Source organism: Centruroides sculpturatus, unplaced genomic scaffold (assembly GCF_000671375.1).
Source record: "Centruroides sculpturatus isolate CEXI.00-Female unplaced genomic scaffold, Cexi_2.0 scaffold130, whole genome shotgun sequence".
Lineage (NCBI taxonomy): Eukaryota > Metazoa > Arthropoda > Arachnida > Scorpiones > Buthidae > Centruroides > Centruroides sculpturatus.
The window spans coordinates 244,906-269,062 of NW_019384364.1; the positions used below are offsets into that span (position 1 = coordinate 244,906).

General features: G+C 33.7%; 1 protein-coding gene across 2 annotated transcripts in view; it reads right to left on the bottom strand.

Annotated features, from left to right (window-relative positions):
* LOC111641962 (1-phosphatidylinositol 4,5-bisphosphate phosphodiesterase classes I and II-like) overlaps window positions 1-19,474 on the bottom strand; it is a 42,765-nt gene extending 23,291 nt beyond the window's left edge. For both annotated transcript variants that reach the window (XM_023388226.1, XM_023388217.1), the window contains exons 1-5: window positions 19,221-19,474; window positions 14,430-14,507; window positions 6,040-6,108; window positions 5,206-5,346; window positions 4,972-5,105 (exon numbers count right to left, since the gene is read on the bottom strand). In XM_023388226.1, coding sequence (XP_023243994.1) covers window positions 4,972-5,105; window positions 5,206-5,346; window positions 6,040-6,108; window positions 14,430-14,507; window positions 19,221-19,319 — 521 coding nt within the window. In that variant the 5' untranslated portion in view covers window positions 19,320-19,474. The remainder of the gene's footprint in view (window positions 1-4,971; window positions 5,106-5,205; window positions 5,347-6,039; window positions 6,109-14,429; window positions 14,508-19,220) is intronic.
* Window positions 19,475-24,157: the final 4,683 nt, after the last annotated feature.

Consider the following 24,157-nt stretch of genomic DNA (forward strand, 5'->3'; position numbering starts at 1 on the left):
GGAGAGTGATTGGCTGTGGAACATTTCTTGGACTGATAAAGTTTATTTCCCCGAGTGATACCGACGATGCTCCCAACTGTAGAATATGTCTGTTTAGAGAAAATTCTCACTAAACTGACAAAGCCACTGCATTCATCTGAAGTGACTTATTTGATGCAATTTCTTATCTTTGTTATTCTTGGAACTTTTATGTTTTTTGAAGAACTTGGACCCAAAAGCCCAGTTGCACAATTATGTGTTGCTACCTTGCATTCGAGTAATTCTGGTGCTTTGGCAGCGATGGTATCTCGGATCAACCATTATTATGCAGAATAGTGCCTCCCCTGCAAAGCCAAATAAAGAACCAATTAAATAAACTTCTTCAAATTCCTTCATCCAAAATAACACTGTTGTGCACATTTTCCCTTATGAGGAGGGATTGCCGTGCCATTAATTCTTTGAGATTATCGACAATGAGTTTCTTATTAACCAAAAATTTCTACATGGAAGTACAAAAACAATTTTCATTACCCTCTGTATATTTACTGATTTACTATGGCTTCCATAGAGCTTTTTCTAGAAACAATACTCTTGATTTCAAGGATAGTGTGAATTCTTCGAATGCCTCTAGACACTTGAGAATCGAGTAATCCTTATTCACAAAAATTTGGAAAATAGATTCTAGCCATTAAGTTGCAATTTTAGACTGAGCTGAAACATAAGGAATAAAACAAGATATTGATTCAGTCGATTTATACTTCAGCGGAAATTTTTTTACTTGCAGACATTTCTTCACAAAAAGCAAGATCAACATCATTCACAGAGTTTCCAGAGTTATCATTACATTACTTGATTGCCCTAATAAGAAAACCCTTTCAGTCGGGGCTTGAAACTTCATCCTTACCTAAATTTGGGTTGGAAAGACCATTCTATAAAGCACTAACTTGTGTGATCTGCTAGGCTAAAAGATAATTAAACATATTGATAAATGATAACATCTCAAAGCCTGAGTAGTAACAATAAATCACCAAACGATCGCCTAAATATCGGGCTATAATAAGGCTAATTAAATGATTGGTATAAAGTAATTTGACACTAGAGGTAGACGTTAGGCGCCATCTCTTAAGTAAATTAATAATTATAATTAAACAATAATAATGAAGATCATTTTTGTCTAAGCAAGTTACTTATGTCATAACCAGATCTTTTCCATGCATTTTGAATCGTATTCTTAAACCATAATGAATAAAATTGGTTACAAATACACAAATGCTTTTGCATGATAAATTTTTGGTCACTTGGCTTTAGTAGATCACCGTTGTCAAGTTTTGATCTAATTTCTCATTCAATCTTCCAAACGCTACATTTATTACCAAAAGTAGTATACATCAAGGAGCTGAACATATTTGGTGGCTCAGGCAGTATCACAGAATTTGATCAAATCATTTAAATTAAATTTTATTAACAGCAGTAAAATCTTACGTTGGAAAATGTGATTTTACCTGTTTTAAATACCCATTTTTGACATTTTATCCAGTCTGGCAGGTCGCAAACGATTGCAAAGTTAGTGGCTCACGGAATTGTCCCACATCCCAAAATTGGGCAAGGATAAAGTTTGTGTCCAAACTCAACATTCACCCCTTTTAGGAGCTGCATATCCTATTTTTAGCTCTCTAGTGTTCAAAGATTTTGGTAAACAGATAAATCTGTTGATGACAATAATTTTGTATAAAAGATATCTAGTTTTATAAAATGATTTAGCAGATTTAACAACATTGTTGAAAGTGCACTAGCAAAAACAGCACTATTGAAACATCTGTATGAAACTGAAGAAGAAAATATATGAAATCTGAGGTTAAAAAAAAAAAAAAACTAATTTTGCACCTAAAAGAGGATATTTAATTTTGAAGGTATTGGATGTTAAAAATTTCTTCATCAATTCAATTTCTTTAATGTAAATTTGAATAAGACAGAATATTGGGAGCCTTTCCTGCTGCAATTTCATTCTCTAGCTGTCATGTAACAAGGAACTTGTGAGCAAAAGATATGCTTATACTTATACTTGCATAATCTGAATGACAAGCAGATGAACATTTGAACATAATGCAAAGGCTCAAAGGAATCAAACAATATTCCATTTTGTTACCACAATTCCACCTCAAATGCACTATCTAAATCTAACAGCTCACACTCCACTTCCTCTACCTCATATGATTGTTTAGTTCTGTAAAAATTCAAAATTGACATTAGGACAATCCATTGATACACAGATAAGTTTCTTCTAAAAGGAAATGACCCTAAGAATGCCACTAACAAGTGAGTAGCTGTTGTGATCTATAAAAACAAGGGTATCATGTTGCAACTTGTTCTATTGTAGCATCTGAGAATTGAACATTAATATCCATTTTCTGCCTTTCCACTATTTTATTTGAAGACTTGTCAAATCCAGTTGTTACTTTATCTTGCTCAACTAGATATTTTAGCTATTTTTAAAATTGGGTCTGAGATATATAAGGATGTGGCATAGACATTCCTGAGAAACCATAGTTGTGTGCAATGAAGTGAAAATGGCCTGCCATGAAAAGCAATGTGCAAAGATGCAGAATTTTTCAGACATTTCACTGTACATCCCTCACACTACTAGGGGTGAGCAATTATTATGTGTGAGATGGCTCTCCAGACCAGAATATTTTAGTAGTGGAGACTGTGCCACTGAACAGTAAAGATAGGATTGAAGCACTTGCCAGCTATCTCTTGTACTCTAGTGATAAGTTCTAGTTCTTTGGGAACGGACAAAAGTGTCAGAAATGGTCATCTTTTTTCAAAACGAACCTGAATTTGTTGCTAAAGGCAATATGCTGCCAGTCCTTGGCAGCAGGGCTGTGGAGTATTTTGAGGTTACTCCTACTCCAGAGCAGAGTTGGATTTTTAAATGTTATTCCTACTCCTTGAAAAATTTCCAACTCCTCTTACTCCTTACTCCTACTCATACTCCTCAATGGTTAGGTCTAACCATTAGTGACATCTGGAAACCACTCCTCCCTAACAGGTAGTATCCATATGTGATTCCATCCCATCCTACCATATAGATACAACTTCATTCCATGAATGCAACCGCATACGCAAAGATAATCATAACTCTGATGCAACCCTAGTAAACTGATTACCAAGTCAATTGCCCAACATACTCTCTAATATCAATTATAACCAACAATCAACAATGTACGTTAATAAAAAAAAATTTTTGTTAAAATATTATATGTTCTATTCTTTATAATGTAACCCATATCTATCTCTTTTTCTTTTGTAAAGTCTAAGGACTGAAGAGTGGTCATTAAGACCCATAATGCATTTCCTTTAATAAAATATACATAAATCAACTGTTCCTTGTGTGATATGTTACTGAAGAACAAAAGAAAGCCACTAGCTTTTAATTCTTTAAAGTCTAAAAAAACCTAATTAAATAATTTTTTTTTTTAATGTTTGAATGTGCAATATAATTAAAGGAATAAAGAGTAACAAATATATTTTGTTACTCCTTACTCCTTGAAAAACCTCTGACTCCTCTTATTCCTTACTCCTACTCGTACTTCTACTCCACAGCCCTGCGTAGCAGTCCATGCTTCTGTCATGCACCATTGCAAATGAAGTCAACAATGCTAAAAATGCTAATGGTAGGACGCATAGTAATCTTGATTGCCATGCATAGGAATTTGCCTCTGCTAGTTGCCTGCCAATTGTACAGAAAGAGACAAGTTCTATAGTGAGGTTTCCACCTGTTTCTAATAGACAAAAATGCAGTTGCAGCAATTCATAGCTGTTTTGTAATCAGACAAGAGAGTTGGCCCGTTGCACACATATTCTCACATATCTATTTCCCATAATACTTCCTCCCCAAAGTAAAGTTAGAATGAATCAAACATGAGTCAATACAGAAAAATGGCCATCCTGTTTCTCTTGGTCCTACGACACAGTTTTTTCAATTTATTCAGTCATACATAATGTCTATGACTGCATCATACAGGCATGTCTGGCAATCAAAAACCTCCAAACAATAGATACACTAAAATTTTGAACACGGTGAGCCTCTGAGCCTTTTTATAGGTTACAGAGAAAATAATTTTAAAGTATTCTGGTTACATTATCTGGCAGGCAATTAGACCACAACTGCAATCATTTATACGACTGCCCAAATTTTGCAATAATCAAACAATTACATTTGAACACAACTTTATTTCATCAACAAGCATAGATTGTGCAAACAGACATTATGTAGCTTCCAAATGTAACTCGACAAGAATGCCAAAATAGAGACAGAACGATTAGAAACCATTTACATCTGCCCACCCAAGAAAAATATTGTTATTCGTATCAACAGTGAGAGTTAGCAAGGAATGAAAACATAAATGATGATAATATATTTTTAAGACTGTACAAATAAATGAATTAATGAATTACGACTACTTAATCTGGCAATCAAATAAAAGTTAAAAGCCAAATAACAAGGCCCATCAAAGCATTTCAAATTTTGCATTTCAAGAACGGAACGTGCATGGAATCAAAATATTAATAAATTTCACTTAAATATTTTGAAAAACTTGATTAAAAAATTCCACTACACCATTCATTCAAAATATGCAATTTTCTTATGCAAGAATTCAGATCGTATGGATATTTGCAAAATTAAACCGTTGTTAATCTTCGTCGGCTCAATTTGGATCGAATTTAATATCGAGCAGACAAAGCAAAAAAATTATCAATGTATTTGGTGCATTTTATCAAATTTTAAGGATGTATAATTAAATTAAAATAGAAGACCAATTAAGAAAAATTCTCTGAGAAAATACTTTGTCAATTTGATATTATAACATTGGTTGTTTAGTTGCCAACGGCGTCAAGACTGCCCAAAAAGCGACAGCGCCACACCACAACCCCAAAAAATATCTGACGGAGCGACACATCACTCAGACAAATATGAGGAGAGAGACTCACTTTTTAACAGGCAACTTAAAATCTTTATCCGTCGTCAGATGTAATTCTGTATAAGCCTTCTCCAAAAACGTCACGGCAGAGGCATTCATGGCTAGAAGATTGTATGCCATTTTCAATAATTCGTCCGCCCAAAGCTGTAAGAAAAATCTCCGTAAATTTCCATTCACTCTCGTCAAATTTCTTATAAGCAAAAACACCGGGGACCGCCCAATCGCTTGTATCGTTCATACTCACTTCGGCCATCTCCCGACGGTTGCAACAGAAGTTGACGTAGAACAGATTGACCAGATCGGAACCGTAGACGACGGTCACGGTCTTTTCTTCGAGCGGAACGTCGGCGGCTCCCATCGTCACCGAGTCTCTCAGTTTCCCGTCCTGTAAAAGGAAAACAAAATAAATGAAGGGAACTCGCACACTCCGGCACCAAAACCCGGCAGAGAAACGCGATCTTTGACGGCGCGTCGCCCTGTCGAATGGGTCGTAAATTTAAGGACTCTCGCGGATCTCTCGTCCAAGAATCCGTGCAGATGACCGCAAGAGAGCACCAGGCACCGGGTTCCCAGTCTTCTCGGGCATCCGACGGAGGGGCAGGCGTAGAGAAGAAGACATTTCCGTTACAGCAAATACCTTCCCGGATTCCGTCTCCCACTTCGAGAATCTAGGACGAACATAAAGGAGGCAAAGAAAATCGATTGAATTTCGGTAGAGGCCGAGTCACGAGGAATGTTTTTTATGATTTTTCGGTATTCAGAAAGAGTGAAAAACATCTGTCGACGGGAGAAGAGTAATTCCTCCAGGTGCAACAGGCTTCCCGATATAAAAACTCGCTCATCTCGATAACTCGTTACAAAATAAAATCGATCGGAATCCTCGAGAATTTATTATTGGAGTGGCGACCTCCGCTTCGGTATTCCGCCTTCCCCTCGGTACAGTACGTGGCGAAAAAGCCGCAATATCGGGGGGAGGCAAACACGTATATAAAAATTAATTAAAATTCCTTTAATAACATTAAACGCAAACATTTCGGGCATAAAACACTGAAAAATTCTTTTAAAAAAATCCACTTACTCTCGGTATTTTTGCGTATTTTCCCGTTCTGGTGTCTCTTATGTTGGATATCTTTAAACATTCCGTGTCCTGGAATAAAAATTCGTTCGATTTAGTCGGAAATTCTGTAAAATCAGTAAAAAAATCGAATTTTATTTTATAGACGGGGCCCGATTCTACTCGAAAAACGGCAACGTTATATCGAAAATAACGCATTTAAACCGAGCGTTTTTTTAAAACGTTTACTAATAGACAGACGGTGAGGGGAGCGAACGACACGTGATTAAATTCTCACGCCCGTCGCGCGTGGGAAAGGAGGGAGGCGTGGGTTCGGTCGAACGACCCCCGAATATCGACGCCTTTCGGTACAGTTAGCGGGAAGTGGAAGGCAGTTTGCAGACTACCGATCGAACCCGCATCGTCGTCTATCCATCCAATGACGTTGACACCGAGAAAACTGCAGTCATCTATCATCCCCGCTGGCACACGACTTCGCGTGATAATTACCTTACGCTTCCTTTTCCGTTCCTCTCTGGTTTTCGTTTCCACGACGGAATTTATCCATTTATTATTCCTTTGTTTTCCCCCTCCTCTTTTATTAAAACCCCTAAATTCTCCGCACGTTAAAGAATACGGAATTACCCGAAGAATCTCGAAGAAAACGGGTGCCGGATCCCTCGTTCTCGTTACCGTCGGGAAATTTCCCGAACGTACATCGGGTCTTCTTCCCGATGGTTTGGGGGTTAAATTCGGGGACGTCTGCGCAACGGAAGCCGCAATTTTGTAAGAAAATGGCAAGAAAATCCACCTTTCGCAGCGATAAACTGTGCCCACCAATGAGGGTATTGTGTGTTTTAGTACGAATTAAGTAAAATTTACGAGAAAACGGGCTCGAAAATCCCGTTTCCGGAACTTTCGGGAGAATTTCTAGATAAAAAATGTGTACATCGTTATTTTTTAATCATTAATTATTATAAAACGACAAAACGGCTTAATTTCGAGGGTAGAGATAAATTTTATTAAAAAGTTGCAAGCGCTAATGACTAAAGTCTTCGTTAAGTCCGACCCCGGTCGAGATAAGGCGCGCGAAATCCTCTAACTCCCCCATCCCGTCGACCTTTAACAGCATCGATTCCCCCAATACGCAAACCTCCCCGCCAAATTTCGATCAAAGACGAGAGAGTTATTAAGTGTTAAAAGTTGGTGGACAATGTCGTGCCACACGCGGATAAAACCCCCAAATTTTTTCGCACTTCCGAGTCCAAAAACGTAAAAATCTTCGGAAGGAATCGTTTTCCGATCGATGGCCTCCGTTACACGTAACAGGTGAGACTCCACACCGGAGCTGCTATTTTGAGATTTTCCCGCGTTAATTCCGAAGGGGAAAAAGGTGCGGATTAACTAAAATTTGGGAAGAGGCGGGTGGAGGAGGAGAAAAGACGATCGATTCTCTTAATTTTTGACGCTATTATGTACGGATTTTTTTAGTCTCTCTTCCGAGAGAATCCATCGCCATTACCGGGACGAGAAACGTCGCCGAGACATTTTATTTCCGTTTCCGTCCCGGGAGAATACGGTGGGTGGACTCGGTGGAATTTTATTACTCCGCCAATTGTTTCTCTAAGGCCATCGAGCAAATCGAGAGGGAATTTGACACCGGTTTTTTATTCCTCCCCCAGATGTGGCAGGGATAAATCCCCGACGAACACGGGGAAAATTTCGACTTTTTCCCGGCTTCTTGACGCGTCTAATTTTCTCCACGCAACTTGTAAGGATTTCCTGTTGTCGAAAGGGAAGGTCGCGGTCGAACCGCTTCCCGTCGTCGCCGCGTTAAACGACCTTATAACCCCGTTTCCACCGCCCGATTAATTACGTAAAAACAAAGCGCCCCCAGCCGTCGAATAATTTAAATTCGGTTTAATTTCCACGCTAACGATAAAGGGTGAGCGATAAAGTCGCCGGCAGTTAAAACAATAGAAATCGACGGCGTGTGTGGCGTAAAATCGACGACACCCGCTATCAAAACGCTGGAGAATATAAAAAAACGGTGCACCGGCGATAAAACTAAGCTTTAGACACGAGGACGGGGGTGGGCGCCGAAAAACGACCGGAAAATTTACAGTTCTTAATACAAAATAAATAAAGTCAAGCGGCGGGAAGCGACTTTCCCGGCGAGAGAGTTAAAATTGCGCTAGCGCCATCCGTTAGGAGATTTTATTTTTAGAACATTTTATATTATTATTATAAAAAGGCAAAAACTTAATTTCGTGGGTAGAGACGACTTTTATTTTTTTTAAATTGTAAATGCTAACTATCAATAGTAAAATCTTTGTAGTGTCAACTTCACTCCAGATACTACGCGCGAACATCCCTATCTCCCCATCCCCTCGACCTTTAACCACCAAAATTTAGTATCATCGATGCCCCCAACGCGAAAACCTCCCCGCCAAATTCCGGAAATTTTCGACAAGGAGTACGCGAGTTATTTAGCTTCAGAGTGGGCGAACAAAAATCGTGCAACACACACATTATACTCTCACGCATACTGTATAATACACAGAAAAACACCTCTGAAATTTTTTGCATTTCTCGACGTATGAAAGACCCGAGTAAAAATCTTCGGGGGGGGTCATTTTTTGATCCATTGCCATACTTTCTCTCTCTGTTATACGAAATAACCGGAAAAGTAGAATGCGAACAACACTCTCCACAGAATTAAGTGTTTTGCTAGGGAAAGAAGGCGAAAACAATGTTTAAATAGCAAAATAAAGGTGCGAGCAATTAAAAAAACTGTTCTAGAGAGAAATCAATGACTCGGATGCGGACGAAGAGCCGAACAATTAAAAACGACGCCGTTTCGAGAAAGGTAATCGATGTCGTGCGAAACGAGGCGAGCGATAAAAATCACGAGGTGTGAGCGAAGAAACAAGGTTTTGAATGCTAAAACAATGACGTTAGCCACGGAATCTGCGATACGTGCAACGAGAAAGAACAATACGAGCAATAAATGCAACAGCCGGAGCAATAAAAGCGACTCGGACGATACAAAAACCAAACAATGGAGCAATAAAAGCCAAGGATTTAAAAAGGAAACAAAATGGTGCGAGCAATAAAAATAGCATCGGCTCTCGGGTAAATTAATTCTTCGAACGAACTATAATTACTTAGAAGAATACGAGAGTCGCTCCGCCGTTTAACCGGTTGGCGATTGTATAACCGCCGGAAAATCGAAGATTTTTTTAAACTCTCCCCCGCATTACCATAAAATTAAATACACGTGGCACTATTTATGCCAGACGTGGCGTAAACAAACCTCCTAAACTGGCGTAAACACTATTAAAAACATATTACGTCGCCTTTAAAGCGTCCCAAATCACAATTTAATTGTGTTTAACGGCAATATACAACACGGAAATTACGTAAAAACAATACGGATCGATAAAAATTACGGCGAATTACGCGTAAATCGACTAAATTTCGTCACGGAGAATGGAAAAAATGGCGGCAGTCTTTAAAAGAATGTGTTTATTTTCCTACTTCACTCGGAAACATCGCCGTTAAACCTATTTAACAAAGCTTTTACAGTATTAGACGTTTTATTAGCAGCGTGAAGGGAGCGCCACGCGCGTTTAATATTGATTATCTCAAGAGGATTTATCTTAAGCTTCTTAACAGAATGAAAGATTCGAGTGTCTTCGTACTTTTATAGCGTCCAGGTACGCATTTCGAGTGCACTGGATGCCGAAATGGCAGTTGGAGTGTCGCAATCTCCACTCGAAACCAGTTTGGCATTTCCACTTCTCGGCACACGAGCAATTTTCGTCCATTTAAATTCATAAATATTCATAAAGTTTCGATTCGACTAATTACCGGGCTTAGTCCGACGTTTATTTTGATTATTAAGTGGTTAAAATTCGTTATTTTACGTCACGGAAATCGATTGACCAACCGCCACTCGACTGACAGACTGAAGAATTTCGCAATTCGCTACTTCGAATTATTAAACATGAATTATTTATGTAAGCTTTGTCTTAATAAATTTCGCGAAATTTCACGCCATTTTGTGGGAAGCCGTTTTTTGTAACGCCTCTGCACGAAATTATCCAAAGAAACTGGTCCTTAATTGAAATTAGTTGCGAATTAATCACGTTTATTTAGATTTATTAACGTTTTCGGCTCGACATCTAAATTAATAAACGGTGCGACTGATGGAAGGAGTATTTGTGCGCGCCTCTTGATATATGACTGTACTTAAAGGATAATCTCATTTTATGATAAATAAATCAAAGAAAATCGTGAGAAATTTATATATAAATGTATATTATATATAATTTATATTTAATGAGAGGATTTTTATGACGTTTTGAATCGTTATCTTGACCTAATCTCGGAAGAATTCCTGGAGGAAAATATATTTTACGACAGGATTTTCCAAGCCATCGTAAAATATGTATTAAAAATATTCATCGGAATCAACTACTTTCGAATATTTTTACACTTTATGAACGGCGACTAAACACGATACGACTCCATCGTAATGTCGAGGTACCAATTGATTTTCCGGATGGGGTCGAGTTATTCCGATTTTTTTCCCGTTTCCGATAAGATAATTACAGTTTTTATGAATTCTGGATAATCTACAGTTTGTTTTTATCTGTTTCCTACAGAAGTTTACACCAATTCAATCTAATTTCCTATAGCGGAACGGAGATAAGATTACGATTCTCGTGTTGCGTGCGTCTGCACCGAGATATATTTGTGTATAATTATAAGATTACGAGGAAGGAAACGAGGAAAAGTAAAGAAATACATTGTTTAGGAGGTTTCCTAGCTGTAAATCCTATAAAAATATGTTGTTAAACCTTGTAAAATCGAATATATCACGCTTGTAAGTCGAGGAGAGCGGTAATGGTACGAATGTTCTCGAGATATTAAGCTCTGTATGAAACTTAATGACAAATGGAAGAAAGAATGAGAATGATTAATAATTGAAGACAAATTTATTCACGATAGGAAACAATAAATCACATTTAATCGCTACTTCATCGATTAGATAAGCGATACTATATCGCGCCATTGCTATAATCTGCATCATAAATAGTTTGATGTAAAGAGAGATTACAAAGTATTTGCTATAGATAGCATTTAATTCTGTAGAATTTCTGGATAATCTTATCCTGAAAATCATAAAATCCACTACACAAATGCTGCATTCTTCCATATAGATTACCAACCGGTAGTTCGCGAACACATTACACGAAAGTAACACCCGCGACTACTGAAAAACCACATTTCGAGTGACTTCTAACAGGCGTAAACACCTTAAAATTGCAAAAATAAGAAATTTTCGTTAATATAACGTTATAAAAATAATATGGCTACCTTTACTAAAGGAATAACTCCATATATAATACTCGGTTTTAAAATATATCAAGTCATTGCATTATATATAGAGATACATGAAAGTATGGAAGAAGGGAGCGATTTGTCATCTTGAATAATGGACAATATACTATCGTGGATTTAAAATTAATACGTTGAATAAAATAGTTTGGAAAACTAACAGGTCGAGTCATTAATAATGTATTTTCAACCAAAGATGACGTTCCACAATTTAAATCGTGTCACTCTTCCCAATACCTCACATACTATATCAGGAAATAAGGCATTTCTGCCACTTTCCTACCCAATCTAAGGCCATCTAAATACGAAAATCCATTGGTTGAGTCGAGATCCGATACATTTAACAGTTATTTTTAAAGTTTTTTACCATTATTTTACGCTTAAAAATTCAAATTTTAAAGAAGTGACCGTTATTTCTGACTGTTAACCAATCGTTTTTGGTTTTTCTAAACTTGATCGAAACGTCACAATGCGTAGATTCCCGCCGGTAACGCACAGAAGATTTGTAATAGGAAGAAAACGTTAATTTTTATTCGAAATTAACAGAAATTCTAGCGGCGAAACGGCGATGACGTCGTAGGAATTAGTAAATATTATTGGTTAATTTAAACGAAAGGTAAATTTCAAAGGGTTTAACAGGGGGAAGACGGTCGGGATCGTTTATTTATACTCGTTGAGTGGAGGCAAAAATGACAGACGAATGCCAGTAAGGCATAAAAATTGTGAAGACGATAAGAGTCTAGTTTTATCTAAATAAGATGCAGAAGAGGATATAAAATCCTTGCTGTGTTATCTAGATCGATAACAAAGCAGTTAAATTTGATTTATTTTGTCGCATTATGAAAAATGAAATAGTGTAATATAAATCGAATGAATTTTCCACCCTGCTCTCTTCTAATTCCCAACATTTGGACAAAATTTAGGATTAAAAAACATATTTCACACATCGCCTCTTAAGAATAAGATAATTAATTTCTTCTTCTACCTCTTACATTGTTCGCTCTTAAAGAAACTGGATACTTGTAAGATGATCGAGATCGATTTATCGATCAGATATCATAAATCTCATGTCTATTCATGCCATGGTCCATAAATGTCTAACCAGATGGTGATTTGCCAAGTTTGATAAGATAAACTATAAAATATTTTCCTCCTCCTCAAAAAATATAATAATGAGAAATTAAAAAAGAAAAGAAGAATCTAATCACGAATTTTTTTTGTAGTGACGGATGTTCGCGCTCGAATGGAGAAAAATGTACATAGAAATCTATGTACCGATCTCGTTAAAGATAAGTAAAGAAAGTCTGCAGTTTAATTTCTAAAAATACTTCATACTTTTCTTATAAATAACGTTTGACTCTATAGAGTGAACCATTTATCTAACGAAAGAACAAAGGAGTAAAGGCTAGATTAATGGAAACTAATAGAAAAATCTCAGCAAGTTTTGACGTATCAATAAACTTCTCGGTAGTCGTGGGGCTACAAATTTATATATACATCTGTTTACTGACGGTATATAAACATTTCCCGTAGTTTAATTTCTAAAAAGACTTCGAGTTTTTCTAAAAATTGTTTAATTTTATAGAGTGAACCACTCATCTAGCGCAAAAACATAGTATTGGCTAGATTTAGTAGAAGAATCCGGGCGAGATGAAAATTACGACGTATCAGAAGAAAATAAATAAGATTATATAAGAAAATATCCACTCAGAAACTAATTTACGGAGAGCCAAGATAGATGAATATGAATCTTATCGTGATTTAGACGAGAAATGTAAGAAATACCCAAGGGATCGACACACTAACACGTACACCGAATGTAAAAATATTGGGAATTTTATATCAATATTTCCAGTTTATTTGTAAAAATCATATCTAGAAAATAAAAAGGAAGAAGAGAATTCTCTGAGAAGATAATGGCGAACCCGGAGGGATGATTTCCAAAAATAGAAAACAAAAATAAGTTTAATTATCGAGAGTGACGGAGAGGGAAAAAGTTTTGCCGGAGACAAAGTAGTTTAATAAAAACAAAGCTACACCGTTTAATAAATTAGACGATGTGCTCGATACTAATAGCATTTTCTATGAATATAAAGAGTAAATTACGTTTTAAATTCGATTTTTAGAGGATTAAATCGGTACTTTCGTGCTAAAAAACAACAAATTCTACTTAAGCGATAAAAAACTCTCATTATTCCCGAGTTTAAATACATTTAAAAACTGAATTATGATTACTGTATTTACAAAAATTATAAAATTTTCGCGTCTATCTTTCATCCTTTTAACACACCACAGAAGCTTGAATAAACTTCCTTGGAACACACACGGTTAAAAATGATCGACTTTTTATTTGAGGATTCGGCATACTTTAACATTTAAAACAATGGTTACAATTTCTGACCGTAACTACCGTGTTCTTTAGCACAATATATAACTGGTTCGGGTCCTCTGGTGGACCCTCGAAAATTTTATGATTCAATTTTTAATTGAAGATATCCTGGGTCGTTATCGTGTATGCCGTTATGTAAATACATTTAATTTCAGAAAAAAAAAAATCATTATCTCGAGATGAATATTTACTTAGATTTTTTAATATGTTTTTACAACACGTGTGCATATTTATATATTTAATTTTGTTAAACATATAATATTTAAATCATTTTATTTTAAAAAGTAAATCATATCCTGAAGGGAATATGCGAATTTTCTATATATAAAAGGTAAACAGAACGATTTCTGTGTTGAAAAGGTAAAGATATAAACGTTGGGTTTTAAAATAGAAGGGATGGAACTTTTCTAATCGATTTACATCTCATTTCGGTTTTGTTGAAGACAAAATCGAATTTCCGACCTTTCAAACCGACACCTCATGTATCAAATGAAATTAAATTGTTGCCCGAAGGATGAGAAGTGAAAATGGAATTCCTTTTTTTCTTCCTACCTAAATCCCTTGTTGTTCTCGTTTATTTATATTATTCTTTAGTATAGGATAACAATAAAAACCTTACCTTATTTTGGTCCGTCCAGTAGAGAAAAAACCCTTTCTTATCCACTTTTAACGTTACCGGTATACCAACGGTTGACTCCTACAATATAGTAAACAAATATTTAGAAAGATTTCCATAAATTTCTAACGATTATTGCTAAAATAACACTGGCCGTATGTAAACATAATTAAAGCTTGCTATCCAAAACAGGGTGGAGTCGTTAATAGTTTACTTATTAGGCTACGTGACTAGAATCTCCTGTTAGTAAGGGTATTTACGAATACAATTCTTAATGATAGATTTAAAAAGGGGGTGCAGAATCGATTTAACCTTCCATTAGTCTAGTTTAAGAGCTTAAAAACACTCGGGAGGGAGGGGTTTTTGGGGAAGAGTCCGTAAAGATAATGTTACTTAGTTTAATCAGCAAGTTTTATTGCGTGGTAGGAGCGTGTAAATTGTGTATGTGACATTTAGCAAGTCGGGAGCTTATATACATATATCTTGCATGTTTTTCAAAGGGTGTACTTTTAGATAATGACTAGGAGATGTGTGAAAAGCATTACATAGTCCAGGGCGTGGTGAAAACACGACCGTTAACACTTTCGGGTAGAGTGCAAAATCAATATTTCTCCTGTCAATAGAGGAATCGTTTATATATATATACACGACGTAGGTAGAGACGTAGATTGTTCTTATTCGCGTGCGTAACGCTCGTTACGTAATAGCCTTCCATTAGAACATTTCCATCCATTTAAACCGTTTCGTTAGTTACGAGGGGGCCCGAAATTAGGGAAAGAGAAGCGTAAATATCCCTCTACAGAAACGTCTGAGGTCTGCCGTCCCCTTATAATTTACTAAAAAGACGCGACGTTATCTAAATATATCGTTTTCCACCCCGGGAAGTCGCGATCTACCGGTTGAGACATACTCCTTTATGGCTAAATTACGTGCAAAGTTACGTACTTTTTTACTCGTTTACTCGAAAAATTATTGCTTTTAAAGTGACGGATGCCATCGATTTAAACACGCGTTATACAGTTTTAAACACTTAATCGTTATCTTGATATTTATAAAACCGATTTTAATGCGAACAGGTGCTAAACACCTGTTAACCGTTCACTTGAAATTAATTTATTTTTTAAATTATTAAATATATTTTTACTGTTTTAATTGATACTACTTCCCCAGATTACAGAAGCTACGTTGTTGAAGGTCATGCCTCTCCATTTCCTTTAGTTGCTATGATAATTCAGTGTTTCTCAATGTACAAAGTCGAGCCTCCCTACCGAAGAATCCCTGCTGTTGGTGTTAGTACGGTATTAATCACCACTACTTAATAGAAATCGGGAGGGAAACTACTATTTTCGAATCAATTAGAAGATCTACACCCGTTACGGTTTAATTTATTCTAGCAATTCCAGAATCTTTGCTAGATATTGCGGGTATAAGACAAATTTATAGAGTATAATATAGTAAAAATATTTCATTAAATGTCTTGCTAGAGGAATTCAAACAGGAAAGGAAGAACGTGTTAATCTTATGTCCTTAAACAATAATACTGGAAATGCGCTGTAATTATATCATAAAAATTTGGAAGCTATTCAAATTTCCATCCTTGAAACAGCATTATTAAAGGATAGAATTATAAAGAATGAGTTAAATAAATGACATCTTGCAGTACAACTTTAACAGACCCACAAAATAAAACTAGTTGAAAGATATGTCACTGACCTTTAAAGATGGCAGTTGAGATCAAGGTCTTGTGGTTAGAAAAAAAATTAGCACAGGAATTTGTACAGAAAATCCAAGAGATTTCCTTTTTTATATGCAAATTGATATACATCTTGCTAATTTATTTAAGTAAATAACTTTTTATAGAATCCGAACGGAGACTGCCGGCTAGGAGGCGCGAGAAAGAAATGTTTCCCCGATGGAAAGCTCTCTTGAAAAATGACTTTTAATCGAATGGTAGAAAAGAAATCTCTCGGTAATAATGGAAAATGGATTTCAAAATAAACAGGTTCTCCTCGATACGTCAATCATACAAAAGTTCAATTCTGTCAGAGTGACCAAATTTCTCCACATGTAAATTTCCATGTGGAGAAGTGGAAGTTTGATTCTTGCTAAATGAAAAAGACAAACTGCAATATTTTCAAATAAATTGAATTTCAAAGACTGTAGATTGTGGCAGAGTTCACATAAATTCAAAGACAATTTCCTCAAAAACAGCAAAAATTACTTTATAAATTTTAAATTTGAGAAAACTTTTCTAGTTATTAAATTACTAAACAGAGCCTAGATAAATATACAGAAACACATGTTTCTGCACCCCTCTCCTTATCATTAAACTTAATATACATTTAAATTAAGGCATACTGAAGCAAAAAAATGGTATAGTTATATAATTAACTATTAAATATCAAGCAGGGCTATAGAATATAGAAGAAAACATACAAAAATATCTATTTTCTACATTGCTTCTCTTATCAGTATATTTGATATTTGTTAAAAGTTGAACAAATTAAATGATAATACAATAAAAAATGTTGTATTTACATAAATAACTATTAAAAAATTAAAGAGAACTACAAAATTAATTTGTAAAAAATTAAGTAATATAGATTTACAAGATATTAAATTCTCACCTACTAAAATATCAATTTGTTTGATTACTCATTTTACTTTAGAGCAAGGTTCAGCCTTATCAATTATATCTTTTCTTAGTAAAACTGAACCATATTGTGTTAAGAAAAAGTTATAATTGCATGAAAATAAATAAGTTACATACATGCTCTAAAAATACATAATCTTTAAATCTATATCGCAGGTATCAATATAAAAATGCAATTTTATAACGATACGTTGATCGATAAATACCCATAAAGTTCTTTAAAATATTCCTAAATGTTTTAAAGCTAATCTACGTGTAATATTTCATAGAAACAGTTGCGTAGAATGAGATTTCGAGAGATGATATCGATGGATTCCCGGTAAATTCGGCTTCGATAAATTCAATAATCGATAAAAGTGTAAATACATTACTACTCGAGAGTTAAAGATAATACAAATTATTATTTAACTAAATATTGGTCGTATCATATAGCATTTACTTAAATTTGCATTTTATTAAAATGAAAATAATACATTCATACTTGTTTTCTTGCAATAAAATGGATATATTCTGTTAGTCTATTTACAACACAATTTTCCTCTTTATAGTTTTAAATTACATCAAATAAAATAAATCAAAATATCAATTTGGTTAAAAATATGAAAATATATGCTGTACATTTAGTTAAATGTCATTGATGTGTATGATGTGGTAAAATTAAGTTTGTGCCTAGTATTTTATTAATAAAATAAATGGTAATATCCGTAGATGAATACATGTAAACCACTCTCTTAAGTATAAATTTGAATATGGGGAAAAGGGAAATTTGCTAAAGTAACTGCCGGTTTCGACAACGGACTTTATGCAAAGTAAGTGTGGATATTACAAATACAATATCCGCCGTACATCAAATTTTAAATGTAATACAAATCAATATTTATGCGGCGTCACTCCCCATATTATCGGAAGTGGGCGTTAAGTAGATCTTTCCGTACCGGCGACCGGGAAAGTCACCGTTATCCCGTATCAACGACCAGAAAAGTAGGAGTTAAGTCAATTTATCCCGCGCTTTTCACCAATGTTATTGACACTGCTTAAATATAAACAAGCAAAGGTTGATAAACAATTACCAATACATAAAAATCAAATATTTTTGAACTTTAAACTATTTTTAGATATATATACGTGTACAAAAACTCGCACCGTATACTAAGTAAGAATGATTAACGAAAAAGCCGTGATAGGTAATAAATTAAATGCAAATTCGATTCGATCGGTGTCGAATTTTCTACACAAATCTGGAGAAATTACGAGAATAGACAACCGAAAAATTTATCTTTTTACACGTCGCGTAATTACCGCATTCCGTATAGTTACGGAAAATAATGGCTATTTGCACGAGAGGCTCTTTCTCGTTTCTCCGAGACAATAACGAAAATAACAAAGACGATAATAAGACAAAAACAAGAAAGGAAAGTAAAGAAACACGAGAACGAACAAGACAATAAAAGATTATCTTATACAACAGATTTGCAAACGTAATAAATTTAAATTGTTTACGCACATCACTTAACAAATTAGATTTGCGTTAAACCTTAGAAATTTAACATTAAAAATGACATAAATGCAAACGAATGCATACAAATTACTTTGCATATCTCTCATTGTGTTCCTGTTATTAAACCAAAAAAATATATAAATTTTCTACATTTTTCTTGATTTAATAACAAATATACTTAGAAAAGGAGTGCAAAATACAGAAAATTTATACACAGATTCAAGGTATTTCTATATAATTTCTACCTTAATTTATGCATTTATATATAAATTAAGAGAAGAAAAATATGTAAAACTACAAGAAATTTAAGCATGATTTTCTTGCCACAATTTATATATAAATATGTAGATTAGAGCACATTTTTTACAGTATTTTTACATCTTAAGCACCCACAATACTGGATTTTGCCCACTAAATCTTCAAATTGCACGCGATTAAATACATAAAAAAGAATATTTAAAGTTTTTTACGTGTTTAAATTACTTTTGTCCGTATTATTTAAACATATTTGAAGTTTATAACAGGAAATTGTAGGTATAACAACACAATAGGATGGACGTGGAACGTAGGAAGCGATTTTTAGTTAAGAATTACGTTGGAATTTAACGAAATTATTGAATTTAAATAAGAAAAAGAGACTCACGTCGTCCCATTTTACGAATTTGTTGCCTTCTTGTAGAGATTTTGGTACGACGATGGGTTTGAGTTGCACGACGTGAACGGTCGATTTACCTCCTGCCATTTCTTTACATAACAATGTCGACGTATTCCCACACCTTAACGCTGTCGCTCCGACGATGACAGAGTATAAAACAACCTTCTACACCGACCGCGTACGGATCTAACTTCCTCCCTCCACGTCTCCCAGACGATCTTTCTCCTTGTGCGAAACATCTACCAAACTCGCCCTACCGGAATTTTCCCGAACTCGACCTTCTAATGGAGATTTTTTTTTTTTTTTTTTTACTTTTCTAAACTTTATCTAATTCTTAAATTAATTTTAATACCGCGTTTATTTATTTTATAATGTCTCGTTAATTAATTTTGTACAGTTTATCGATTTGTTTGTTTAATCGATAATAATTACTTTTATCGTCTGTTTTTAATCGTTTTAAATACACAGGCAAATGGCGTCGCTCGTTTCGGTTTCGGCACATTTGTTTAGATTTTCTAAACGTAATTTTTAATTTTTGATTTTTTCAAAATTTTAACTAATGCGTATTTATTTCGATTAAGTAGTCTTTTGTATTAAATTGCCTTAAAATGCTTTTTTCTTTACATTTATTCAAAATAAAACTGGCCGAAAGTATCGAACCCGGACCCAACAAGTGGAAGGAAGTTAGGCTTTCGTCAGGCCACCCAGAAAATAAAAATACTGAAATAAAAAATTAAATATTAGAGCATTTATAAAATAAACATTTATTATATAATTTTAATAATTCCTGATTCGATACATTTAATATTTTAAAAAATTTTGTAATTTGAACACGTTTTTCAGCATAGATAAACCGCCATTTTATAATAAAATAAATTAAACTCTGAATTCATTCTGTTCTTATATTATTAGATCTTTCCGTACCGGCGACCGGGAAAGTCACCGTTATCCCGTATCAACGACCAGAAAAGTAGGAGTTAAGTCAATTTATCCCGCGCTTTTCACCAATGTTATTGACACTGCTTAAATATAAACAAGCAAAGGTTGATAAACAATTACCAATACATAAAAATCAAATATTTTTGAACTTTAAACTATTTTTAGAACTTTCTTGACAATGTTATTGCTTATAACAACGATGTAAATATCTAAGATAACCGAATTACAAAGAAAATGATTTTCTCATTAATATTTCTCATCTTGATTCGATCCAACTCTAGACTGAAATCGAACCCGTATCTTCCTGTTAACAGCATTTTAGGCCAATATTTTAAAATATTTGTTTTACACAGAGAATAATCAATAGTTTATAAATATATTTACTATAAACGAAAATTGTGACTTGTACAGTACAAGTGTCATTAACGCTAATATAGAATTGTATGATAGAACATAAGGATTTCATGCATTTTATTACTATAAAAGGAGATTCATTTGTTATTTTAACCTAATTATTTTAACATTTAAAAAGAAAATAAATAGGCGAATAATGAGAAGAATAAGAGGATAAAATTGCATTAATTATTTTAAAGTTTTTAATCAAATAATTGTAACAACGAAAGGAAACAGATTATAAGAAGATTATTTTTCCGCATTTTTTCCTCGAATGAAAATCGAATCAAATTATTAAAAATAAATAAAGAATTTACAGGAAAAACTGTTCTTATTATATTTTTACCGAGAAAACTATATTTCTTGTATAAATACCCCGTTGGAGTAAGCATATTTTCTTATTATATAAATAAAGTTTAACTTCCTTATCTGAAGGACTAAATGGAAAATTTTACAATAAGCAGAATAATAGGGAGTGAAATTTGGCACGTGGCCATATTCAAAAGCCAATATTGTCTGAGTAATTGTCTTCTACAACAATTACCATCAGATTTATATAAAAGAAATTCCTTTAAACGTGTTTCTTACTAATTGCGTGACTCCAATTTAAAAAAATAAATATAATAATCATAAAATATATACATTATTGTTTATACTTTTGGATTAATTTGTTACGTAACCGAATATACACTTGATGAATTAAGTGCACTTTTTAATAGAATATTCTTATTTTAATTAAATAATTATTATAATTTAAATTAGGTGGTCGTCTGAATTAATTAGAATATAATTTAATTTTTTTTTACTTTATATTTTAAATAAATAATTAATCTCTATTTTTCGTTTAATTAAATTCGAGAGATCATTTTTATTTCTCAACTTGTGGTTCGCGATCTACTAAACTCTATTCCTGCATATTAAAACATAAAAAGGTTGACGAATACTAAATTTATGATAAGTAATTTCATTTATCTTTTTTATTATTTTATAATTAATGTATATATTAAATATTAACACAAAAATTATATATTTAAATTGTTATTTTAATTTAAAAATCATAAAATTAAGCGTAAACATGAGCGTGTGTTTATATTAAAAAGTATATTTATAATTTTTACGTTTATATAATGAGTATATAAATCGATGTAAGCTCAACCGCAAATAAACGTTACAGGAAATTAAATTAAATTGTTAATTATCTTAGAAATTAATGTCCTTGTTAGCTTCGGTAGCAAAGGGGTGGTTATATTCAATGGATTTACGCGCATTTTTAAAAATAATTATCTATTTTAATCATTACTTTCGCTTCAAAATATTAATAAATTACGTGGTATAAGTTATAACTAATTAATTGCCTCGGTTGGTTAGTTAGGGTAATTAAAATTAACTTATCGCTTGAGCATGTACGCAATCTGTTAGCATAATCGTTGCATCAACATGAATATAATTAGTACTTGCGATACTTTATTAAATTTCTTTCACTCTATGGGCATTTGGATGTTATTTATTTATGTTTACCATGGGTCCTCCATCCTACAATGGGAAAATCGAATAGTGAGAATCCGGATCAAAATATCCATAAAAATTGACGAAGATCCGTCCTGAAATCGAACCCGGATTCCTCAGAGTTGAGTGAATTCAATTGCTAGAATAAGGCGACGCAACACAAGGTCAATCTGCCAAAAAGATGCTCCATAAGAAACTATTCTTTATTTAAGTGTTAAACAGGTGAAGAAAACCCGGCAAACCTTACACAGCCAGCTCGTTGGTGAAATGCGAACCCAAGACTGACTACCAATATTCAGTAATGTTATTCACTCGAGCACTGCAAGCCATGGATACCCAGATTGAAAGATGGCGTCGTAAGTATAAATGCTACTTAATATTTGTATGAACAAATATTTTCAGTAGCATAGAATAGCATTTCCATGAAAACCCATAAGAACAACGCATCTATAAAGAATCTGCTATTCTTATAATCATGGATAGCAAATATATAAATATAATTTGTGAAGTAAATAATTTACAGATTTTATTTAACGAAGAATAAGTGCTCGTGAACAGTAACTTAATCAGGGAGGGACGTAGTGGGCCCGGATTTCCTTATGTTTCTAAATAAATTAAGAGAAAAATGAAATAAGCACAAAAAAGATTTGCGTATATATATATATATAATATCTAAGAGTATATTCTGTAATATATCTTAATCATAGCGTTGGTAATAATATCAGTTCTAGCTACACTATCGCTCACGAATATAAAAAAATTGATTTATTTTAATGAAGTACAGTACACTGCATGTACTGTACCACTGAAAAGTTTTAAAAGAATTAAGTTTATTGTAGACTCTAGTCCAACAAACCTGTTGAATGCACATTTATCACATCTTAAATAATTTAAGTTGTGGTTATTTTAGAGCAGTGTTTTTCAACCTGTGGGTCGCGACCCCCAGGGAGTCGCAAAGCCTTACACGGGGGGGTCACGGGTGAAAAAAAAGACAAGTGTTTGTAGGTCCTACACTACAATAAAAAAAAACTAGAATTTCAGTGAGAAGGCTGTGCCTGTTTATTTTACAGGACAATTGGTTTTTCGATCGATATTTAATTAAAGAAAGAAAATTAAATACGTAGTTTTTAAAATCACTGATATAGTTTAAATATGGCCCTGGGGGGTCGCCAGAATTTTTTAACTTGTAAAGGGGTCTCGTATTCAAGAAGGTTGAAAAACACTGTTTTAGAGTATAAATAATTAGCTTTAATTCTTAATTTTCAGATATTTTATTATAATTTTTCCGTTTCTAATAATTAATTTACCACATAATTGTCTATTCTGTTTTCAAAAAATTGAATCAATCGAAGGTTCAATTTATCAAATAATTCCGACATACAGGTTATATCAATAGAAGTACTACTACGTGATTTAAAATTTTTACTTCCTTTTAGAGAATTCTGGCAATCTTCCCTCTCATTCATAAAATCAGTCGATAAAAATCTGACAAACAGAATCATAAATTTTGATAGATTAGTAATTAAAACTTGGCACATCTGAAATGAAATAAATTTTATGTCAAATGCCAAAAACTTTCAATCTTTAATTCTTGGAATTTCGAGATTCAAAACAAGATTATAAACTATTTTTAGAACTTTCTTGACAATGTTATTGCTTATAACAACGATGTAAATATCTAAGATAACCGAATTACAAAGAAAATGATTTTCTCATTAATATTTCTCATCTTGATTCGATCCAACTCTAGACTGAAATCGAACCCGTATCTTCCTGTTAACAGCATTTTAGGCCAATATTTTAAAATATTTGTTTTACACAGAGAATAATCAATAGTTTATAAATATATTTACTATAAACGAAAATTGTGACTTGTACAGTACAAGTGTCATTAACGCTAATATAGAATTGTATGATAGAACATAAGGATACTTTCAATTGTAGATAGTGAAAGCTGAAGGTGTCAACCGAATTTTCCGTTTACTCGAATTACTCGTGTAATTACAACATTTTTGGTATATTTTTTTTATGATAGTTTCGTAAACCATTCTCACTGTATGGACCTCTAAAAGACCCCTTATAGTAGG